The sequence below is a fragment of the Anomalospiza imberbis genome, chromosome 10 (assembly GCF_031753505.1).
Source record: "Anomalospiza imberbis isolate Cuckoo-Finch-1a 21T00152 chromosome 10, ASM3175350v1, whole genome shotgun sequence".
NCBI lineage: Eukaryota > Metazoa > Chordata > Aves > Passeriformes > Viduidae > Anomalospiza > Anomalospiza imberbis.
This window is the reverse complement of record NC_089690.1, coordinates 12,405,261-12,429,000: the sequence shown is the minus strand read 5'-3', so window position 1 is coordinate 12,429,000 and position 23,740 is coordinate 12,405,261. Positions and strand designations below refer to the sequence as shown.

Sequence of the window (23,740 nt, the reverse complement as noted above, 5' to 3'; positions counted from 1 at the left end):
ACTCCCTGGTGATCCCTGGCTGCTAGCTTTAGCACCGCAGACCAGTGAGATGGAAACCCATCCAGCAGGTTGAGTATGTCTTCAGTGCTCTTTGTGGGGGGCTGAGCCATCACTCACGGTCTGCCATGTAAGGAAGAAAGAAATGGAAAACTGGTGTTTCAATGCCTTGGTCAATTCTCATCAAGCTCTGCTGCCTGGCACTGCCATCCCTCTGAATGAACTGCTGAGCTGGCACCTGCCTTGGGCAGTGGAAAATGCACAGCTCATGAATGGGGTGAGGATGGGGCCTGAGGCCACCAGACCCTGCCTGGTTTGCCTGCAGCAGCAAAAAGAGCATTTACAGAGCTCCTGCTGATAAGAAGGGCCTGCATTCGTATTTCCAGAGGCCTGAGCACATTGGTGAGTGGCAAGGCTCAGAAATCCAGATGCCAGACAATGGAAAGGCTGGAAACATAAAGGAAAGGAAATTCTTCTGCTGTATTGCCTTTCCTATGGCGATAAGATAACCTCAAGTGAAACAAAAGTCTCTGCTGCAGACGCTGGGGTGGGCACCTCGGCTGCTTTCTAAAGCTCAGGAGGATGTCCGTGCGAGCCGGGATGTCCCAAGCCGCCGGGTCTGGCTGTCAACGGGCTGTGCAGCGGGCACTCTGTGGCAAGCACATTTCTCTCTCTCTCAGGATTTTTATAAAGGTGCATAGAGAGAAATGAAAGAGAAAACAATTTCTATTTCTTCTCCTTGTTTTTCTCTTGTGGAATGTGTCTGGAGAATTGTTTATCTGGAGTGAACACTTGGTTGGATCATGGTGGATTGTTTGGGCCTGATGGCCAGTCGGATCCACCTGTGTCTGGACTCTAGAGAACAGGGTCACAAGTTGTTGGTAGTTAGATATGATAGAGAAAGTAGCGTGTAGTTTTTAGTATCCTCTTTTATATAGTATATTAATGTATTATAGCATAATTATAATAAAGAAATCATTCAGCCTTCTGAACTGGAGTTAGACCTCATTCTTGCCATTGGGTTCACCGACATCTACAACAGCACACGATGTTCTCAGTGCTTCACAGTGAGCCTTGGACCAACAGCCTTGGCCTGGCCTGCTCCTGCTCCATCCCACAGCATCATCTGTGTCCTTCATTTACAGTCTTGCAAGAGAAATCATAGAATAGTTTGGGTTGAAGAGGACCTTCAACAACCATGTAGTCCAACACTCCTGGAAGGAGCAGGGGCATCTTCAACTAGATCAGGTTGTTCAGAGCTCCATCTAACCCTGCACTGAATGTTTCTTGGGATGAGGCAACTACCACCTCTCTGGGCAACCTGTTCCAGTGTTTCCCCGCATTGCAAAGGATTTCTGCCTTATACCTAATCTAAATTAATCCTCCTTCACCTTAAATCCATTACCCCTTGTCATATCACAACAGGCCTTACTAAAATGTTTGTCTTCATCTTTCTGGTAGGTCCCTTTCAAGTACTGAAAGGCAAGTCTAAGGTCTGCCCCAAGCCTTCTCCTCTCCAGGCTGAACAGCCACAACTTTTTCAGCCTTTCCTCATAGAAGAGGTACTCCAGCACTCTGATAATCTTTATGGCCTCCTCTGGCTCCTACTGGTCTATGTCCTTCTTATGCTGGGGACCCCGTGGCTGGGTGCAGTACTGCAGGAGGCGTCTCACCAGAGCAGAGAGGCAGAATCTCCTCCCTCACTTGTTGCCCATGCTGCTTTACATGCAGCCCAGGACATGTTTGGCTCTCTGAGCTGCCAGTGCACATTGTTGGTTCATATCCAGCCTCCCATCCACCAGAACCCCCAAGTCCCTGGCAGGGCTGCTCTCAATCCGTTCTGTGTTGATATCAGGGCTTGCCTCAACCCACATGCAGGACCTTGAATTTGCCTTTGTTCAACCTCATGAAGCTCCCACGGACCCAGTTCTCAGGCTTGTACAGGTCCCTCTGGATGGCATCCCATCCTTCAAGGGTGTCAGTTGCATCATGTAGCTTGGTGTCTTGCTTTGAATCTTACTTTAAACACTTTGGAAGAGCTGAGGAGAATGAGGCCACAACATTTGCTAGTGATACATTTCTGTTGGGTATATGAACACCCCAAAGCTGGTGGCAGATGTTGAAAGCATTGCTGAGTGGCTGAGGGACAGAGCGACATGTTCTATATGTTAGAGGTTATGTTTCAGAGTGGAGGGGACTCTGAAACATAGGGGGCAGAGTGGTGTCCATGTGGGCAGGACTGAGAGCAGGATTAGGTGCTGCCAAAGAGGAGGCTGGTCATAGGAATAGTGCTGAGTGGGAGCTGGTTGGGAAAGGGCTGGAAGACAATCTGATGTGTGTACAGCAGCAGGCACCCCCCAGTGCCCAGAGTTAAACAGGCCATGAGATGAGACACAAGGGGCACAAGTCCCATCTCAGTAAATACAGAGGCAAGCCTCTGCAGCACTGTCCTGTCCCAAAGAGGAGATGTGGTGGGGTGGGTACCATTGGGACAGCAAAGAAAAGGAAAGGAGGAGTGCCTCTGCTGTGTCTCAGAGTAAGGGGACAGGGAAGTCTGAAATGAAGTTGGCTAGAGCCAAATTGAGATTACAGCCTGCAGGCTCAGAGCAGGCCCAGATTAACTGCGGAAATCATTGTAGGCTATTTTGGGCAGCAAGACTGGGATGAATGATGAGAGGAGTTCAGGGAGGCCGGCCAGGACTGGCTCTTTGGCTCAGGAAGGCCCCAGGCTGTGGCACTGGGAGCGGCAGGGTGGGCTGCAGGTCACCCTGTGCTGACCTGCTCTGCGCTGCCCCAGAGGTGTGTCCCGAGGGCTGCCTTGGTGTTCCATCGTTGATCGCTTCAGAAAGCAGTGGGATGGGTGCTGTGCCCGGCAAGCAGTGCCTGGTCCCTTCTCTTGGGGGTCCCAGGGTGGTAGCCACGAAGGTGCACACTGGTGTTTGGTCAGGCTGAGGGAAGGGACATTTCAGGGATCCGGCGAAGGGAGGAGCTGTGCAGGAGGGGCTGGAGCACATCACATATTCCAGTGGCTTGCAATTTTCCAGCAGCTGCACTTGTCCTCTACCCTTAGGTGCAGCAAGTGGAGATCCATGGCCTCAGCCCTTTCAGATCTTGTATTTAGTCCACCTGGAGTTTTCCCATTTGGTTTCACTCAGACAACACAGCTCTAGACAGCAGAGAGCTGAGCTGTAGGCAGAGGGAGACAGCAGCAGCAGCTTTGCTGGGATGGCTGTGACACTTGCAGCACCTGTCAGTCTCTCCCTTCATCCAGCCCTGGGAAGAAGGAGCCAGCAGCAGAGCAAAAGAAGTGCACAAAGCACCAAAACACCAACTAGGTGTTGTACAGCTGTGCAACATGGTTTGCTGTAACTTCTGCCTGCTCCCAGTAGCCCTCACTGGCTGCTTCTGCTGGGGTATTTGGGGAGATACCACTGGCACCAGCACCTCTGATGGAGATGACCCCACCAGCAACCACAGTTGTGCTTAGGGGGATGAAGAGCTTCCCAATGCATTGCACAAGCAGTGAGGTTGGCTGCAGGCATCCATCGTGGTCCCGGTGCTGTTCTCCCTCCCAGGTGAGCTCAGCGGATCAGGCAGGGGTCCCCTGTGGAACATCATTGCAGGATCATGCTGGCTGTCCCACTGGCCCTGTGGTCTTCTCTTGCCCTGTAGCTCGCAGCAGATATGAGCCCAGCACCTGCTGCTCTCTGCTCTGCCAGGGAATGTGGTTTGTGGACCCATTGAACAGGCTTTTGGTCCTCATGACCCTGCTGGGGAGGGTCCCCAGATGGCTTTGCAGCAGGAAGGACCAGAGAGATCACAGAGCGCCCTGCTCTCCTCCCTGCATGGGTGCTTTGCAGGCAGAGATGGGTTCGTGGGTGGCTCTTGGACTTCCTGGCGAGATGACATAAGCTCTCCAGGTGATAAGCCTCTTTGCCCTGGGACTGGGAACAACGTGTCTCCTGTCGCAACTGGTATTTCATGGACCAAGCTGTCCCTGGGGTCAGGCTGAGCGTCCCAGGGGCAGGACACCCACGCTGGCTCCCGTGTGGTGACGGCACTAGGCCGAGTGCCTTTGAAGTGCCCTGCTGTGTTCTCTGCTCCGCTGTTGGACAGGATCTGAGCGGCCATTGTGCAAAGCAAAACAAACCCTTCCTATCTGTCCCAGGCTCAGAGCTCAGCTCTGCTTCCAGCTGTGAGGCTGCAGAGCCAGCACAGCCCTGCCAGAGACTGCTGATAACCATCTCCCCTTGCAAAAGGGTTCAAGTCCCTGCTCCAGGCAGGCAATGCCACCTTATCAGCACTTGAAGGCTCCTGATAAAGGGATCAGTCTACCTTCAGCTGCATGCCCACCTGCAAACACAATGTACTGGGTGCAGCCAAGGTGAGGGTGGCCGGGGCCCACTGCTCTCTTGCCTTCGGGAGGGTCATGGCTGCCCAGATTCGGCAGGGCACAGCCAGGGCTGGGAACAATAGTGGCCACCGGCGACCACAGGGTGGGCGATTACCGAGAATCATGTGCTCACCCCGGCCGCTGCAGAGGCAGTTTGTCAAAGTCCCGTTTTCCTTTCCCTGATAAGATAGGGCTCGAGGAATACAATAATGCTTTTCTGAGATACAATCGTGGCTCTTTTACCCGGCACACACGCAGGGGAAGCTAATTTTGGCTATGCTGGGCTGGCAAGGGCCGAGAGGAGGCTTCTGTCTGCCGGGGCTGCAGTCCAAGGGACAGGGCAACTCTCTAAGCCCCGAGGACTAGGGCAGCCCTGGGGACAGCAGGGTCAGTGCCCCTGTGGGCTGGCACACTCCCTGCTCCCTGGGGCGCTCCTGGAAGGCGCTATAGCTGCAGAGGGAGCTGTTGCTGCTCATGATAGGGAGCAGATATGATGTGGCCCAGGGCTGCAGCTCTGCCAACACCCACTAAGCCCTGTCAGAGACTGGGGCAGCCGTGGGCAGCAGGGCTTCCCTTGCAGGCCCCCAGAACATGTAGCTGCACCGTCAGCCCCTCTTCCCCCCTGCCCCATGCTTTGAACATTATCCCACCCTAAGGGCAGAACCAGGATGCCAGGCCAGTGTTCATGCCCTGGCCAAGGAAAACTGCCCACTCCCAGCTGTCTGCTCCATGGCAAGCTGGCCGAGCAGGGGGGAAAAGTGATCTTGGCTGCCTGTGGCAAACCAGTCCCTCCACAGGCCGCTCCTGGCCACCACAGTCTCGAGGGGAAAGGAGTAAAAGACACCATCGACAAAGGCAGACCTTACGCAATTCCCAGCCTCCCTGGGAACCAGACCCTTTTAATAACATACACAATATTTGTAGGTGGTGGATCTGGCTTTCCCCGGGAGGATAATGAGAAGCACACCCATCTGGCAGAGCTGACATTTCCATTTTGGCATGTTGCTTGGGATGCACTTTCTGCACAGTTTGAAATCTGAGCATAATCCTATCTTCATGAACCACATTCACTAGTCTGATAATGTGACCCCAGAAAAGGTCAATGGAAAAGTTAATATAATTTATTGGCTGATTTAAAAAAATTCTAATCATCTCTTTTTCCTTTTTCCTGACCCCCCCACCCGCACCCAGTGCCCTGCTGACATTTTCCAGTCATTCCTAAAACAATGGCCAGGGTGGGAATGCTCTGAGCGGGTGCAGCTTCAGAGGAGGCTTTTCCTGAGGGGCTGCAGATGCATCTGCCTGCTCAGCCCTCCTTCTCTAAGAGGTGTGTTGGGGGTGATGCGCTCAGCCAAGGTCGCCAGTCTGGCCAGGGACAGGGCTGGCACCAGGTCAGGTTTGGGCAGATCTTGTGGTTTCAGTGGTTGCTGGCTATCCTCTGCTTTGTGGGGTGACTGGAGTTCAGCTGCTTTGGACAGTGAGGAGACACCTCTGATTTGATCATCTCTGCCAGTTTTGTAGCCATGGAGAGTAGGGAAGGAGGATCCAGCCAGATTCCTGGGAGTCAGGCAGTCTTGGAAGAAGCCATCAAGGGCCCCAAGAACCCTTTCTAGGGACACAGCGCCTTGGGAGGTGCTCTGCTGCTTCTAGGGAAGGCTGCAAGAAGCTGCAGTGCACACGGGTGAGTTCCTTTGCACGGCTGTGTGTGAAAGGGGACATGCACTCGTCTTCCTTGCACCGTCCTCCCTTTGGGTTTCCCAGCCACCAAGAGCACCCACAGCACGCTCAGCCCGGGGTGTCTGCAGAGCCCCAGGCGCTGTTTGCAGAAATTAAGCAGCCAGGTGTTTGTCAGGGCATGACCTGTCCTGGGGAAGCAGACGAGCTTGCTTGTTAGGGTGGAGCTGCAAAAGTAATTACGAGCTGCAGAAGTAATGAGACCTTTCTTACTCTAAAACCTCACGGATAGAGAAGAAAGGACCCCAGAGGGCAAGGAATGGTGGAAAGGATCCAGCGGCTCCTCTTTCAGCATTAGCTGCAACTTCGAAGTCGTGGCTTTGGAGGTGCCACACTACAGAGCTGAAGAGAGTGCATTGGGAAAACATCTTCTGGCAAGAGCAGAGGAAGGAGAAAGCCCAGAACTGCCCATTACTGTCAGGCTGCAGCACTGCACGGTGTGTCAGGGTGCTGCCACGGCTGCGCATGCAAACCCTGGCTCCTGTCAGCAGCTAGCTGTCCTTCCCGGCTTCTTCACAGCACTGCTCCAGGCCTGGCTCCTGCCGAGGAAAGACTGGAGAGATGGAGGGAGCCTGAGCAGTATGGCTTGGAAAGCAGAGGGCAAAGCAAACACAGGTAACTTCTAAAGTCGGTAGTTTCAGAAAAGCAAAATGATGTTCTAACGTGGTCTCACCTTGTGCTTTGTAAAGCTGGTTTGTGCACGGGGCTGGCCATAGCCTGGGGGCTCCCTGGCTGTGCAGCTCTGCCTGCCGCCCCCCCTGCCTGGCACTGTGGGTGATGCTGCCCACCAGCAAACCCAGCCTTCCCGATGTGGGGAAACTGGACTTCCACACTGTGAGTGCTCCCCTGCCTTGCTTTTCAGTGTCTTGAAGGTGAGCCGACCTTCTCCAGCCCTTGCATAAGATGTTCTTTGTCCATCAGCACATTTAGCTCCTGCTCTGCTCCAGCTGGTGCCGGGCCATGTGGGCAGGGAACGCCAGTCCCGGCGGCAGCAGTGCTGCCAGTCTGCGGGGCGGATGGGGAGCCACCGGGGCATCAGAGGGCATTGCAGAAGCACAGTGTCTCAGATCATAACAAACTCATGGACTTTGCCCATTTAGTTGAAATAACAGAGATGAAAAAGTTATTGAGGATGACTGATGGTGGGTCAAATGACCAGACAGCTTAACCTGCTTCATTCTCTGAGGCGCCATGCCAGGGAGAAGAGCTGCACACAAGCTTTGGTTCCTGTCCTCTCTGAAAGCAGAGCCTTTAGAGAGCACAAAGCAGAAGAAAGGCTTCCCAGCCCTCTGCTTTGTTGTAACAGCACCGACTGCCAGTCTGCCAAGTGCTTTCCCAGGAGGTGCTGTGAGAACAAGGTTGCAGAAATCACTTCAGCAATAATTGCTTGATCTGCCCTGGACTGTGCTAAAATTGTGTCCTGTTTCCAGGTACAGCAGGAGTTACGAGTTGCTCCTTAACCTGGCAGGATGGGGGCATCTTGGTTTGGGATCTGTGATGAAGTCCTGGAGAAGTGGATGTGAAATGCCTCTGTTCCATCCCTGGTAGCATGGCTGTAATAGAGATATTTGTGTTTGGCTACCTGGTGGCAGGGTGTGCAAGGTATCTCCTCAGCCTGGAGTTTAGAGCACTTCAGCTCCTTACTGCCATCAGAGATGGCTGGGACAGTGGCCTGTGAGGACCTCCAGCCTGGCCCAGAACAGCTGCAAGACCTGCTGCTTCTCTGCAAATGATGTTGAAGGACAGAAGGTGAAATCAAGGGTTTCATATGCTATAAAATCAAGTCCATTTTTTTTTTTTTGTGTGTGTTTTTTTTTTCTGTTTAGTATGGTCACTTTGGTGCGATAAATGTCTTAGAAACTGGGAACCCAAACAAATAGTTCAAAGACATTTTTCCAGTGCCACACATCTAAAGCTGCTCATCGCAGCATAGCTTTGTTGGGTGAAGTGTAACAGGGATTGTATCCTCCCTTCCTACCAAGGGTGTAAGAGCAAGGCACCGATTCGCAGATCTTGAAGAATGTGACAGTGGTATTTCAGCAGCTCTAATGCTCTGCAGCCTGTGAGGGCTGCACAGTAACTGAAAGGAAATATCTTTGGTTTTATTCACTTGGCTTTATTCCTAATTCACTCTTTGATGCCATCAGCCTGGGATAATAAGTTTTCAGAGATATGCTTGAAATTAAGGAAATGAGTCTGATTAAGTCCTTTAAACATACTTTGAGAGAGAAATGTACAACAATAGAGATATTAAAGGTCCTATTTTCAAGCAATTCTAATGTGAAATCAAAACATTGAGCTGCTAAATGGTGAGATCCATTAGCAGTGTGTGTGCGCATTCTTCAGCTGGAGAGGGTATCACCTTCTTCAGCTAGGAGAGTTGCCAGAGAGCTTGAATCTGTCCTCTGTGCTGGGTGGGCAGCGATCAGCAGATTCATTTCACAGTGAAATACTTGCAGCTAAATAATAAAAGCACAGACACTTGCCCCTTGCCTGTTGTATTTTGCTGGGTAGAAGTGATGGTTTCTCAAGAGTCTCATGTTCAAGGTTTGTACGTGGGGGTCTTTTAGTTCTGTTTAGCTAGTTGCTTTATTTTTCTTAGCAGTCCTGGGGTAATTTAGCTGTAAATAGGTTACCTAGTATGAGGTTTGTGCTGTCCATTGGTCAGTGTGGAACTCCCCCTGTTTACTGGAATACTTTCCAGTAGGTACCTGCAGCGTTGCAGGTACCTACTGGGTCCCCTTGGCAACTTTTTCCTGTGGCTGGGACAACTGCTTCCAAACTCAACCCTCTGCAGCAGCCTTTGCTCTGTTGTTACGATCACCAGTGCTGATGTGGGGCCCTAGGATTTCAGCCCAGTCTGCAGGCTAGATGGGACAAACCCTGTGCAAACCATCAGGAAACTGGTGTTCTTGGTGGAGACAATCCCTCAGTGAGCTTTTGTGCATGTGCTGCACAGCAGCTTTATGAAATACTATGGTGGAGGTGTGAAAGCAGATAATGGCACTCAGATCCCAATTCTCCTTAGGTATGATGTGAGCTAGGCAAAGGCTGGCAGTCCTACTGACTGAAAGACTTCTGCCTTCTCTTTTTTTTTTAATAGAAGGGAGAGGAAAAGGGACAAGTACCAACAAAAGGATGCAGCAAGTAGCTCCACAGTGATTCCATTACAGCTTTGTGGCAGGAGGGAACCAGGAGAGGAGAGTGGAAGGTAAATTCTGTGGAGGGAATAGTCTTCAAAGGACCCAAGAAGTAATCTGGAGATAGGAGTGACCTCCTTTACTACTTCCCATGGCATGGGGCTAGTGAGAGGAATAGAAAAGCACAGTATTATTTTTTCCATCTACTATAAAAAGTGACTTTTAAAGATCTTGTTCAAGTAAATGGAGGAATGAATTCTCCTTTGCCTCTGACTGCTGTTGAAGACATGCAACTTATTAGATAGGCTGCTGTTGTAATGGGAACAGCAGCTAACTAGCCAGGCTACTTTAAACCATGAAGAACTGGATGTCTGGGAAATGGGGGAAAAAGGATTGGGCAGCACAAGAGAAAAGAAACTTCATCTGTGACAATCTTGGGCACTTTGTACAGTTTCCTCTTAAAGCAGTTTCACAAGCTCATCTGGCAGAGAAGTGATAAATTGTTCAACAACTCAGGCTTGCCAAAGATTAAGGAGCTTTCAAAGGAAACTTTTAAAGACTTGTGGCTTTCACCTGCAGGTGAATCATCTTGAAGAGTGAAACTATAATTGCTAACCTCCATTTAATGAGTTACCATATACCTGTCTGTGTTCATGAGCTCTGGCACTGAGTTCAAGAGTCATGTTCCCATGCAGATCCCATGCCTGTATCCAAGAGCCCAGAGGGATGCCACTGCTGTTGCCAACCTACTGAACTTGAAAATCTAAGCTGGCAGAGCCTGCAAGCAACTGAGGTCAGAGAAAACACATAAAGGTAGTAGGAGGAATGTCATGTCCACACACACAGCCAAGGCTTGGAGCTGTGTCCTTTCTCAGCCCCTTTTCTTATGAGCCTCTTTTTGTTTGCCTAAGGATATATGGGGATTAGAGAATGCGGGCTATGGGGATTTTATTCCCTATGTAACAACACTTGCCAGGAAAATCAAACAAACAGGGCCAGAGGTGTCCCACAGGAGGCCCCACAGCTGTCCTCAGGGAGGGCTTGTTGGTACAGGGCTAGCAGAGGTGTGCTTGCAGCATCTGGGACCAGATGTGGCCAGCTGGCTGCTGGTACACTGCAGAGGTGGGTCCCATAAGCTCCTCTGAGCTAAGGCACATACAGCCCTACCAGAAAAGGCAGGGTGGAACACGCTAATATATACACATTAAAGAGACTGAATAAATAAACAGTAGGTTCTGATTTATTTTCTCTGCTACTTGGATATCTTAGTTTTGGCACAAGATAGATTTCACACACAAACGTGATCCCCAGATAGGTTTTTGTCCTGCCTGATTTAGAAAACATGTGCAAAGGAGAAAAACTTCACAAATGTTCTTAAAGCGTCATGATATTTATGCTGTTTATTGCCAAAGCACATAAAATCCTTGGCCCCTTTCAGCTAGGTAATATACAACAGGTAACAATGCTGATCTCTGCCCTGGAGGATTTACAGTTACAGATGAGAGATAACAGTGTGTACAGTCAGACTGGGAAAGCACATAAAATGTGATTAGTCAGTCTGAGACTCACTAAATGCTGTACACTTAATAAGCATTGTTCAGCTCATTTGTGCCTCACCTGGGAGAGAGTGGAGGGTTTGGCGGGGCAAAGCCAGACACGGAAAACAGCAAACGCCCTCGACACTGGGGAAAAGGTGATGGGAGGGAGCAATTGAGAAATGTCATGTGTGAGAAATGTTCTGGTCACAGAAAGTTTTAAAGGACTTGTAAGTTTTATTATTAAGTGGGACTTGTACCCAGTTAAGGTTTCAAGTGGAATATATGTAACTATGCAATCCAAATCGTCATGGGAAGCCCGTTAAGATAGGCTGCAGGACTTACCACTCCTCTTGTCCTCAAGCCCCAAGCTGCTTACCTCCTCCCACTGAGCAAAGTCTGGAGGAATTACACTGTCTGTGAATGGCCATAACATTTCCAGAAGCACTGACAATGCTGGATTGTGTTCTCTGGCTCATTTCCTCCTGCAAACCAATCCCTCTAGAGTGAACAGAGTAGAGAAAAATGTTGTTTTTCTTGTAATTTCTCTTGTAATTTACTTTATTTTTTCTACCAAGTTAAACACCTGATGTTTTAAAAGCACTGAATGCTGTGATTTCTAGGTGTATACCTAGAAATAAGTTGCGATGCCCTGTGAGCCGTCCCTTCCCTAGGGAAGCTGCAGCCAGGAATGCTGCAGGAGAGCTGAGGTTGCCAGGCACTTCCAGCAGTACAAACCAGAGTGATGCCAAGAGAGCTGGAAAGCAGGGAGTGTGCCAACCACAAAATTAATCTCTGAGTTAATAAAAGCCTTCATGGTTTGAGGTTTGTGAAGCAATAAACGAGTTCAAATTTGCCAGCAACTGAAAAAGAAAAGCAATTAGGTGTTAAGGGAAACCTTCTAATGGGTATAAAGATAATACATTAGAATATACAATGTGTTGAAAAACGTGATGAGAAATTAATCTTTAATTGAAAATTACTAAAAGAATTTTGATGAACAACATAGAAATGTATATATCAAAGCAAACCTTTTAACTCCTTTTACTAAAAGGGAATGATAGAGTAAGAGCTTCTGTTTAATAGCACTAATAATTTCATAATATTTTTCCTCTGAGTCATATGATAGGCTCTTTTTACCAGTCAGTACTTAATAAAAAAAAAAATCTCCTTGGCTTCTTCTCATCATAGTAGTTTCTAGGTCTGTATGACCTAGAAAGCTATTTCTACTAATGTGTTTTACCTCTGTTTTTCCAACACCCATGCAGAAGGGTACCAATTTCAATCTCCCCACATTCCTATGACTCTACTGGAGACACTGCTAGCAAGTTTGAAGGCTAAAGGAGGTTATGTGAAAAAGTGAGCCCGAGGAAATACCTCAGTGTGATCCAAATGGAACCTGGGGGAGTCCTTCATCAATGTATCGTTAGGTGACTCGAATGTACACAATTTCAGTGGCATCAAAGAAGGCTTTTGTGGTTTTAAAACAAAACATATTGCTCAAAAGGGAAGAAGAGGCAACAATAAAGACATATATAAATGGGATTTTTGCAAGCTGATAGCAATGGGTAGTTTGGCAGTTTGCAAAAAGGGTAACTAGCTAAGGAAATTCAATGAAAATATATTGGCCAGTACCACTGATCACCAGTGCCATTTCCTTGAGGCACAAATAAAATCCTAGCAGTGATTTAGGTTAGATGTTGGACAATAAAAATTGCAATTCATTGAAAAAAAACCCTGAAATTCTTAATTAATTTTTCTGTTCTCTGTTTAAAAAATTGACACAATAGTGTCACCATATTGGAGGTATTTCACATGGTCTTTCACATGTAACCAGAGTGAATGAAAACCACTGGTTTATACCCATCTTTAAAATTGTCATGCAAAAGTATTTTAAGAATTGCCTGAGAACATCACCAAACTCTTAGTACTGATTTTTCTTACAGTAAATTCTGTATCACTGAATTTCCAGAGAATCAGGGGAAGTAACTGTTGAGTCATTACATAAAACCCAGTAACTGGTGTGTCCCGGGTAAGCAGGGACAGAAACTTGGCCAGGCTGACACCAGCCTTGACAAGAGCGGTGAGGTGTGCAGTCAACAGAGAATCAAACTGTGACAGTAGAGTTAGCACATTAACAGAAAATAGATGTTTTTAGGGTTTTTCGGGTAGAGGAAGGCATCCATTTGATTTGAGTCAGAGCAGCTCAGCATTATGTGTGGGTGGCTGCCAGAAGGGGCAGTTTTCTCATTTTGTTTTCCTCGCATTCCCTTAAACAGTGGTCACATGAGTGAATCAACTCACCAGGCCAACAAAAAACTATGTCTTTTCTTTCTGTCACTGTCAGAATTTCCTGCTGGATTCCCATGCTGGGCTGACTCACCCCAGAGCTGTGGGGTCACTGGAGCTGTCACAGGAAGCCCAGAGTGGTGCTGGGGTGATGTGATGTTCTGCCAGATGGATGTAACCCCTGTTCAGTCCCTGCCAGGGTTGAATGCAATGAGATGTAACAGTCAATGGCTCCCTTCATCTGCAGTGGAAAAGAACTACTGGAAAAAGTAGTATGTGAAAATAAATACAGATCCTACTGTGGCTTACAAATCCTCTAAATGGTTTGCAGTGCTCTTCAAAATTGAGCAGTCAGTTGACAGAAGCAGGGATGAGTTATTAAAAGCAGGTGTAAATAGGACAATAGGAAAGATCTCTTTGTCACTTCTGTCAGGCTGAGAGGAAGAGCTGAGTGACCCACTGTGGGGCTGGGGTTGTGCCCAGCTCCTGAGCTGGGGTCTGCGATGGAGCCCCTCAACGGAGCCCCAGGGCACTTATGCCTTACAGGGATTGCCCTGAGGTGATCCCCACCCTCTCTCACCTCTCACTAACTTACCCAGTGGTCACACTGAGATGTGCAGAGCTGCTCATCTGGCACCTCGCCTGCCTGTCAGTGTTCACCAGTGCTGGATGGAGCCAAATCCCCCCCAGAGCTCTTGGCCCGGTGTTGTTCCCTGTCCCATGGCAATGGAGGACTGGAGGTAACACTGGACCTGACTCCGCAGAGATGTCTGCTGTGTAGCTTTTAGGGGCAACACCCAGCCTCCTGTGCCTGCAGGACACCCCATGGCCAGCACGTGTAGCCTGGGGGACCCCGGCTCCCACCCTGAGGTGGGGTCCTGCAGCCCATGCAACACCCACTGCCATCCCTGTCCCAAGGTGACCCCTTGGCCTGCCCCACAGAGCCCCGCATAGCCATGTCCCCGCACAGCCATTTACCCCAGATCCATGTCTCCCCACATCCATGTCCTGCCACAGATGAATCCCCCATACCCACCTCCCCACATCCCCCATGGCCATGTCCCCCCATCCATGTCCTCCATCCATTCCCCCATCCATGTCCCCCATCCTTTTCCCCAATAGCTATGTCCCCATCCACGTCCCCCATCCACGTTCCCCATCCATGTCCCCATAGCCATGTCCCCATCCATGTCCCCATCCATGTCCCCATCCATGTCCCCATAGCCATGTCCCCATAGCCATGTCCCCATCCATGTCCCCATAGCCATGTCCCCATAGCCATGTCCCAATCCATGTCCCCATAGCCATGTCCCCATAGCCATGTCCCCATAGCCATGTCCCCATCCATGTCCCCATCCATGTCCCCATAGCCATGTCCCCATCCATATCCCCATAGCCATGTCCCCATAGCCATATCCCCATCCATATCCCCATAGCCATGTCCCCATCCATGTCCCCATCCATGTCCCCATAGCCATGTCCCCATCCATATCCCCATAGCCATGTCCCCATAGCCATATCCCCATCCATATCCCCATAGCCATGTCCCCATCCATGTCCCCATCCATGTCCCCATAGCCATGTCCCCATAGCCATATCCCCATAGCCATGTCCCCATAGCCATATCCCCATCCATATCCCCATAGCCATGTCCCCATCCATGTCCCCATCCATATCCCCATAGCCATGTCCCCCATCCATGTCCCCCATCCATGTCCCCATAGCCATGTCCCCATAGCCATGTCCCCATAGCCATGTCCCCATCCATGTCCCCACCCCGTCCCCCCAGCCGTCTGTCTCCCCACGTGCTCCCCCGCCGCCTGCCCCGCCCCCTGCCCCTCCCAACGCAGCCCCGCCCCCTCTGGCCCCGCCCCCGGCCCCGCGCGACACCCCGCTCTTCCGGCGCGGGGCGGGGCGGGCGCGTGCCGCGCCGCCGTCACTTCCGCGCCCGCCCCGCCCCGCCCCGCCCAGCGCGGCCGGCGCGTGCAGCCGGTTGGCGGCCGATCCGCTCGCGCCTCGCGAGGCAGCCGCGCGCGGCGGGCGGGGTGGGGGGGGAGCGCCGGTCCCGCGCCGGTCCCGCGCCCGCCCCGCCGGCGATGGGGCTGCGCTGAGGCCGCCGGTGAGTGGGGCCGCGGGGCCGCGGGCACTGCACGGCACGGCGCGGCGCGGCGCGGTGTGGCCCGGCAGGTGAGGGAGGGCCCGCGGGCCTCCAGTGGCGCTCGCAGTCTCCGCCGCGCCGGGCGCGGCACGGCCTCCCGCAGCGCCCTTCAGCCGCGCCGGCCGCTCCTCCGCCCGCGGCGGCCCCCGCGGGGCGGCCCGGCGCGGGCGCGGGGCTTGTGGCGGGGCCGGTGCCGTGGAGCGGGTCCCGGGGCTGGGGCGCGCGTGGCCGGGAGCGCGGGCGCCCGGCGTGCGGCGGCCGCCGGTGTCCGGACACGTGCGGCGCTGGCCCAGAGGCCAGGCCGCCCCCCGCGTTGCCCAGGGGTCACCCCGGGCTGCCGGGGCCCCCTCGGCAGCTCGGGCAGCTCTCCCGTGCCGCTTCTCCCGTCCTCTGAACCCGGCCCCCAGTTCTGCCGGCGGTCCCGGTTACCGAGCAGCGCGCGTTCCGCCGCCTGGGCACACGTCAGCGTGTTCTGCAGTGGCGGGGTCGGTGGGGAATGCTGGCGATCCTGTACCAAAGAGAAAGTTTCGCAGCCCAGGATGAGGACTCAGTGCGTCTCGTCCTTTTTTCAGCACATGAGTCAGTGCGTTCTCCTGCTGCTGACAAAGCTTACAGAGCACTTTTGCATCAGCTGAGCTACGGAGCCGGGGATCTCGCACTGCGAGCGCCTCTGACAACCACTGCGTCATCCCTAAGAGGAGGCCCGCTTATGCCTGTTCAGGGATAAACAGCTCCTAGGTGAATTAAACACTGAGAACCTTGACAGAATTGCTACTGAAGGTGAAGATAAACTTGAGTATCTACAGTATTGGCTCTGAAAGCTTGCTGCCACCATCAGTGCTCTGGCTTGCCTGCTGGGATCACCGTATCCCTGCAGGTGCTGTAGTTGGAAGAGACTTTTGGAGGCCTTCGGGAAGCCGAGATAGCATAGCCTCCAGCAGTGGGAGATGGTTTACTCTAAGCTGTTCTAACATGAGTGCTGATAGTTGTCTGGCCACGCTGGCTGAATGCTTCCTCCTCTTTTAAGTTGCTGAGTTAGAATTCATTAATGTGTTTTCTTTGCAGTATGCACTCACTGCAATTGTATGGTGTTTTCTTAGCAAGGGCAATCAAGATTATGTTTCATTTAGCCTATTCATTACTCTGACTGTTTTTTTTTTTTGTTGTAGGTGACTCAGCTGTTGTATGTATGAGATTTGTCCGCACACTGGCTCTTCAGACAGGTTAGCAATGTTTTTCAACCATTAGTTCTATCATGTTTGAAAGAATTGCTACTTTTATCTTTTCTTAAAATTTTGTACAATGTCGATACATCCTGTAGAATATTGATTTTCTTGATCTTGTGAGAAACAGCTTTTTTGGCATTATTTAAAATTACTCTATGGTGTAAGTGTGGTTCTCATAAACTTAATGTTCCTGTGTCAGTGTCGTGAGTGACAGCAGTGTATCTTTGTTACACTTATACTGAGGAAATGTTTGTCTTGGTGTTTGGCATGACACTGATGGCTATGTACTCCTGCTTTTGTTAGCTGCTTTTTCTTGTTGGCTAATTACAAGTACAGTTTCACAAAGTTTAAAGAAAATATGCTGTGTAAACTTTGAACTGTTCAATTGACTTGGAAATTGATTAGTACTGATCTAACCCTCCTGACTTCTAAGAAGTGTGTGATTAACATGACTTAGTGAAACAAAAAGGTCATCTATTGTTAGTGTAGTCACCTGTGGGAAAGAACAGTGACTTCTGGCTACACTGAGTGTTCCAGTGAGAGCACCTAGGCTAGCTGTGAAAAAGTGATGTGCTCCAAGGTTATCAGTTTTTAAAGTGCTTCAGAAAATGAGTAAGAGATGTCTTTTTGTTAACTTTGGTTTTGGCCAAGGCTGACTGTCCGTGACACAAGGAGGTGTAAGCAGTGAAAGGGGTCTGAGCACTTCTGCAGACTCCAGCAGAGCTGCTGGACAGCAGCTGCTGCCTTCCCAAATACCTCCCAGGAGCAGTGGGGCTGTTGCAAGCTCTGCTTGGTGTCTTCCTGTAGTGCTGTCTAGACTTTGAGCTTGTTTTGCTCTCCCCACTTAAATTTTTTGTTTGTTGTTTTCTAGGATCAGGCACCTGTTCCTGTACTTGTTTTTCATTTCTTTCTAGTCTGTGGAGGACACCTCAGTACATTGGTAGGCACTAATTCATCCCTAACCCGGAGAGAGGGGGGTGAAAGGTCCCAGCTGCCTGGTCAGGAAGCTCACAGGGAGCGTGGGGGCTGCCTAGCAGGAAGGGAAGTTGCATCATGATGCCTGAGTGATTGAGAAACTTTGTGATTCAGTCCTCTTCTGCTTCTGTGCCATGTGACCGGCATGGCACATCAGACAAACTATTTTGCTAATAAATTATTTAAAAAGAAGGAAATAAATTTCTTTATTGACATGGAACCCTCAGATTATTTTTTCTCATTTGCCTTGAGGAGGTACTATCATACTGTTTTCTGTGTGGAGTATAAAACAGCCAACAAGACATTGATTTTCTGTGGGATGAAGACAAATTCCATTTATTCTGTGGAAGTAAAATACCTTTATATTGTTAAAGCCAGGTCCAAGTGGAGTGTCCAGGTCATGGAGGAAATCAGTAGTAGAACTGGGAACTGACATGGAAAGGTCAGGTTTTCATCAAAAATTTTGACCATTGCACCCTTGTTCCTTTTTCTGGAAACCTTCAGAGAGTGTTTGCTTTATTTCTGTAAACAACAGAAATCTGCAGCAGGAGATTACTTTGACTTAGCTTGTCCAAGGTCTGTTGTAGAAATTATTACTTCTGTTGTGATAAATGTCTCTATTGAGTGCTGTGCTCAAGCATTTTCAACTGCAGACCAGGGAGCATGGTTGTAACACCTTCCTTATTTAATGTCTGTGTGGTAGACAGATGATGGATACCAGCATCATAAAGTCACCCCAGGAGAAAACCTGATGGTAGCTGGCATGAACAGAAGATGTGTCATTCCTATATTGCCTTGTGAAACAAAGTCCTTTAGTTGAATCTTCTAAAACTCTTGAGTTTTGGAAATTAGAGAGAAAGTGTTTCCTTAGATTTAATTCACTCAGTGCCCAAACCTTATCAATGTAATGTGAACATAGGTGGTTCTGCCATTTGTGTCCAGGCTCATCTTTTCAATGTGCAAGAATTGCCTTGGAGGACAGGGCTTGTATTTAAATTCAGGGTTTTTTTGGGCAGGGATTACTGGTCTCCACAGCATGGCATCTACTATGGTCAAACCTGCTTTGGGTCTGGAGTCATGTTGTGCAGATAAGTAGTTTTTGTGGACTTGCAGTGGCGAAAAACCTCCCAACATTCTGACTGGTGCTTGGATATGGTTATGATTAGCATGAGAAAGTTCATACAAGACAAATCCTAGTTCAAAAATCCTAATTTCACAAGAAAACATTGAAAAAAATGTTTTAAATAACAGTAATGCTAAAATGTTTCCCTTTCACTGTTACACAATGAGCTAAAAATAGTTTTCATTCATAAAAAAGCTGCTTCCTTTGTTAAATAATCTGCATAGCAGAGAACAAAAGTTCATTTTGTAGTAAACTGTAGCTGTATTATACCTCCAAGTCTTACACCTTTATTCCTGATTGAAATAAGACTGTAAACTTTAATTTTTGGTAGCTGAAAAGCAGGCTTAAATAAAAAAGGATGGGTGATTTACAGTTTCTGTTCAGGAGCTATGGATGTGATCAGCACAAAAAGCTGAAGTTCTGTGTCTTGCTGCTCCTTTTCTAAAATGTATCATTTCTGTAAAATCTTGATGGAATGCTGTGAGAGGATTGGGATTGGGAAGGGGTCTCCCTGGCTGTGGAATCTTGCTGATTGCTCTGAAGTGGTGCAGTGTCAATTACTTTCATAATCCTATCAAATTTAGCAGAATTAGCTGCATTTGCATTCATTCTGTGTTTTCATTTTTTCATTGTGTGTTTTTCATTTGAATGAATTTAGCCCTTTTTTATGGTTCTGCTTTATTAGAATTGTGACATTGCATTGTTCATCTTCAAATGGCCCTTTGGATGTGGTAGTAGAACTGGTAGCAAGTCCATTACTTTTTAGTTGGATTGAGATTTTTTAATGTGGTATTTAAGACTAAAAGATCATCCTTCAAAATCAAAATACACAACTCTTTTTTGACCTTTAGCAAAGTTATATATCAATGGTATTTTCAGTTTAGAGGGTATATGCAGTGACAAAAATGCCAGCTTCTTCAGATTTTATTTTAGCTAGAAGATGTCAAAATGAAAGGTGATAAATGGCAATGGCTGAACATTGTAATGAGAAGGCTTTTGAGAAACAGCAGCAAGAGCAGCTTAACTGACTTGGGATGCAAGAAGAAAATATATGTAGAATGTGAAATTGAGTCACATTGTGAAGAACATGTGAAAAAGACTAGTGGGGGCAGATATCACAAAGGCTGCAGTGCAAATGGAATGGCAAGTAGCAAGAGACAGAAAAGTCCTGTAAAAGCAGTAGGAAGATTGGGAAATGTAGTAGGGAAGTAGTAGATTGGGAAGACTGGGAAATGCCTCAGTTGATTTGGTGGGGAGCGCAGGTGTCTGCAGGAGGTGCAGAACATTTGAAGGGCTGAGTGCCTGTTTTGCTTGTCTTTCACACAGTGTCATGCAGGTGCTTACTCTCAGGAATATTTTTGACAAGGTAGTATTTTACACTACAGCGTACTTCCACTAGATGTTTGTGTCAACTGCCCCTGATAAGTTTCACTGTACAATTTTCAAAACAGCTCAAAAATATTACCTAGAGCTACTCAAAAGTACTAGAAGACAACATAGGATGAGTCTTCAGACAGTTACAGAGGAGAAGAGCTGAGGAAGGTAAGTGACAGTCTGACAGTTCAGTTTGTCCCAGTTTTTTCCATCAGTTGAGATTAATAAGCAAACATTCTATTTTCAAATACTTGGAAGATACAGCAGCATGAACTGATTTGTGGGAAAAGTAATTGTGTCTGAAATCTTGATAATTTTTTACTGCAGAGCAGAAGGCTCAGTGGCTATAGCAGAAGCCATGGAGCTTTAGTCTCCTGAATTGATTGATTTAAAAAGGTTTTCCTCATTTTAATGGCCTCATAAGTAAATGGGGGCATGATCTGGGGGTACATGATCCTATCTGGAGAACTGTAATTAACAATTTGGTGTTAAAGTGAGAAGTTATGTTGAAGGATTCTGTCCTGGGTCCTGGCCTTTAATGAAAATATTAGTCAGCTGGCTTATTAAATGTGCTTATTAAATTCTCAGGGACTGTGTTGGAGGACATGATGAGAGTTCAAAAGAACGTGAAAAAACAGCTCAACATTCAATAGGGACAAATGCAGGTACTGCACTTAGGCAGGAATTGCCAGCTGTTGAAATGCAGGGTGAAGAATAACTGGTTAGCTACTAGAAAAAGGACCTGGGGGTGTACTGGATCACAAGCTGAACATGACTCAGTGTCATGCTGTTTTGCAGAAAAGGCAAATATCTTACTGGGATGTTTAAACAGCAGTATTGTCTGAGAGATGTAAAGTTTAAATCCATTGGCTTTATTTGCTGTTGATGTACAGTCTGTGCAGACAGCATCTGTTTTGGGTGCCAAGATTCAAGAAGAATTTGGACCACTTGGAAGGAGTTCAGAGTAGACAAATTAGAGTAATCAGAGTTCGAGGAAACAACTTCATAAATGTGGAAGAAAATCCAAGTTATTTTGGCAAGAGATGAGGAGTTTAGGGGGAATGTAAGAGATTTCAAGTATTTAAAAGATGTGTAAGAAGGAGGTGCTATTTTCAGTGGCCTTGATGGGCAGATTGAAGTGGGATTAACTTTCATCACAGAAAACACCAATTAAGTTTTTAACATTTCTCAGAGTTAACATATAACTTTAAGAAGTCTTTACTTGTGGCCATGAAGAACAAGTTTGTGTGTTTAGAAAGAATGGTATATGGTTTAGGTTGGAGAATAGACTAAACTCACTATTACTGTCCCTTTCATCTCATTTTATAAGATTCTAGTTTTAGTTGATGTCAAGTTTGAGCCAGTGAGGGAGAAATAGACAGGCTTCTTTTTGTCAATCTCTTGGTCATGTCATGTGAGTGTAGATCTTGTACAGGTTCAGATGGTTAGAGCTGTGGTGCTTCTCTTGGTTTGGAAACATACAGTGTTTTGGATTACTTTCTTCTCCTGTGTGCTGCCTCCTGCAAATGGAGCGAGGTTTCTTGTGCTGTCAGGATGTTCTAAACATCCATGGTGGAGGTTCTGCATGTTAGCAATGTCTGAGTTAAACCTAGCAGAGCACTGATGAATTTCCATTCATTTTAGTAGTCTTGTTAGCTTTCAGATTACTGCTTTAGCTTCAGGTGATAATCTTATAATGTTTCTCAACCATAGTTACTAAGGTCACCTTTGGCTTTGAGGATCTCTTTGCAGTTCCCATAGTGTGTTATATTCCCCACTACAGGGAGCCTAAGTGAGGATGGACCTATTGCAAAGTGGAAAATCCAACTGCAAGTATAGCCGTGCTATTTTATATATAATTGTTTTTATGCACTGTTACCATCACTTTTGATTGTCTGCAGTAGACTGCATGGCAAAACAAAGGGTCCAGCTAATCCTTCCATTTCAGCAATTGATTTGTAATGTAACTGCAATGTGTAAAAACACTTCAGTTAATCCTATACATTTTGCTGCCATATCACATCTCCAAATCATAGAAGAAAAGTACAGTTACCCTCATGAACCCTGCCCTTAAGATCTGCTATGGTGTTTCACATCAACAATAGCAAGAGCTTATTTTCTGGAGGCTCCATTTAATGCAGCAGTAGAGAGCAGTAGCTGAAAGGTCAATGACTGGGGTAATGTATGGCTTCCAGTGGGGAGATTGTACACTTGAATTGCATTACCTGCCTGACTTTACCTTTACCCTGTAATAATATTTATTGAACTGTTTAACTTTTGGGTACAGGTTTGTTTCCTGAAAAGTCCTATTACTGTTGGCTAGAGATTTTTTTCTCTGAGCAGAGGGGTAATTTTTCTTACCTCTGTTTCTCAAACAGGGGATCTATTTTTGTCATACAGGCATGGAGGGTTCTTAACATATCTGCTGTTGTCAGTAAGTTGTGAAGGCTTGATCCAACGTCCAGTGAATTCAAAGGGTTGTTCCACTGGCTTGAGTGGTCTTTGGCTGAGGGTGCTGCTGTCTGAAAGTGGTGCTTCTGTCACTAGAGCAGTACTCCAGATCTGACAAGCCAGCAAAAAGTTCTTTTCAGACCAACTGGTAATTCAAACAGAAACATAAAAGGGCTGTCAAATGTGCAGTCTTGCAGAGTGCATTCTTTAGATTAACCCTATCTTCAGTTCATCCATTTAGTGAGGACCTCGAAACCTTGAGTAGTGCTTTGAGAGAGAGTCCTGACATTACTTTCCTGCATTGTAGCCATGCTTTATTGCTAGAGGCAGCCTACTGAGCCTTAATACTGGTAATACTGAAGACTTGTGTTGTGGTAGGGGGTAATGGTGTTGAGTCCAGTTCAGACAGCCAGACTTTAAATGCCAACAGTGTATGGATGAAACACAGCTTCTGCTCTGTTACAGTTGTGCTGTTGTGATGGCTTTCTACTGCTTGAGTGAGATCAACCTGTGATGAAGGGCATATGTCTGTAGCAGAGACAGATAAAATGTGTCTGAGTGAACTGGAGCACTTGGAAAACCATTGTTGTGCAGTCTAAGTTGGTTGAAAGTCTACTTGTGCTCCTGACATCTTAATTTTCCTTAGTTCATCTACAAATTTTAATTTTTGATACCAATATAATTTGTGTTTTTTTATGAACTTGTCTTCTCCAGCAGATATAGATTTTGCCTGTTCTTTAGTAATGAACAGGCAAAAATAAGAACACACAAATTGCATTGCATGTCTTTTTGTAGGGTGAGAGCACAATGGAAAATAGCTTATGGTCTTGTCAGCTTGACAGTCCATACTCAGTAGTGTTCAGATGGAGTTGTCCTCACAGCACTCTTCCTTCTGCCACCCTTTCCATTACCCAACAAAATCCCTTCCCCAGAGTGATACAGGTTTTTTAAGTAGGGAGACTGTTGGCATAATTGCATTCTGAACATGTATTATGGAGGACTTTTATGCCTTAATCTGGTAGTGGTATGCTGGTAGCATTTGTAACCCCAGTTCTTATCCCATGGTCATTTCAGTAGTGACTGTCTGGTGTGTTAAACAGTGGCTGTCTCTGCTGGAGGTGCTGTTCCACATAAGTCCATTGCTGGAACAGGTCACAGAAGTCCTTGGCTCTGGTTTCAGAGCAGAATATTTTGAATTAGTGCAGTCTGCACCTTGCATTTGGACCAAATGTATAGTCTCAGTTTCCAGCTTCCTGTCATCCTCTGCTGGCATAAATGTCCATGAAGAAATAGTATCTTAAATGCCAGAATTGTCTGTGTAGCTGAAGTCTGATAACACTTGTAT

General features: G+C 47.7%; 1 protein-coding gene and 2 long non-coding RNA genes across 5 annotated transcripts in view; 2 read left to right on the top strand and 1 right to left on the bottom strand.

Annotated features, from left to right (window-relative positions):
* Positions 1–10,482: 10,482 nt before the first annotated feature.
* On the bottom strand, positions 10,483–12,369 carry LOC137479955 (uncharacterized). The gene is made up of 2 exons (XR_011002608.1): positions 12,177–12,369; positions 10,483–11,662 (listed from the first exon to the last, which is right to left on the bottom strand). It is a non-coding gene; the product is annotated as an uncharacterized lncRNA (long non-coding RNA).
* On the top strand, positions 11,653–13,266 carry LOC137479956 (uncharacterized). The gene is made up of 2 exons (XR_011002609.1): positions 11,653–12,277; positions 13,107–13,266. It is a non-coding gene; the product is annotated as an uncharacterized lncRNA (long non-coding RNA).
* Positions 13,267–15,046: 1,780 nt separating this feature from the next.
* The window catches only part of ATP13A3 (ATPase 13A3), a 57,487-nt gene continuing 48,793 nt past the window's right edge, over positions 15,047–23,740 (top strand). Inside the window, exons 1-2 of one of the 3 annotated variants that reach the window (XM_068200703.1) lie at positions 15,047–15,207; positions 16,416–16,469. In XM_068200703.1, the coding sequence (XP_068056804.1) occupies positions 16,432–16,469 (38 nt within the window). In that variant the 5' untranslated portion in view covers positions 15,047–15,207; positions 16,416–16,431. Of the gene's footprint in view, positions 15,208–16,002; positions 16,027–16,415; positions 16,470–23,740 lie in introns of those variants that run through there. The other 2 variants (XM_068200701.1, XM_068200702.1) reach the window with 2 other exon arrangements.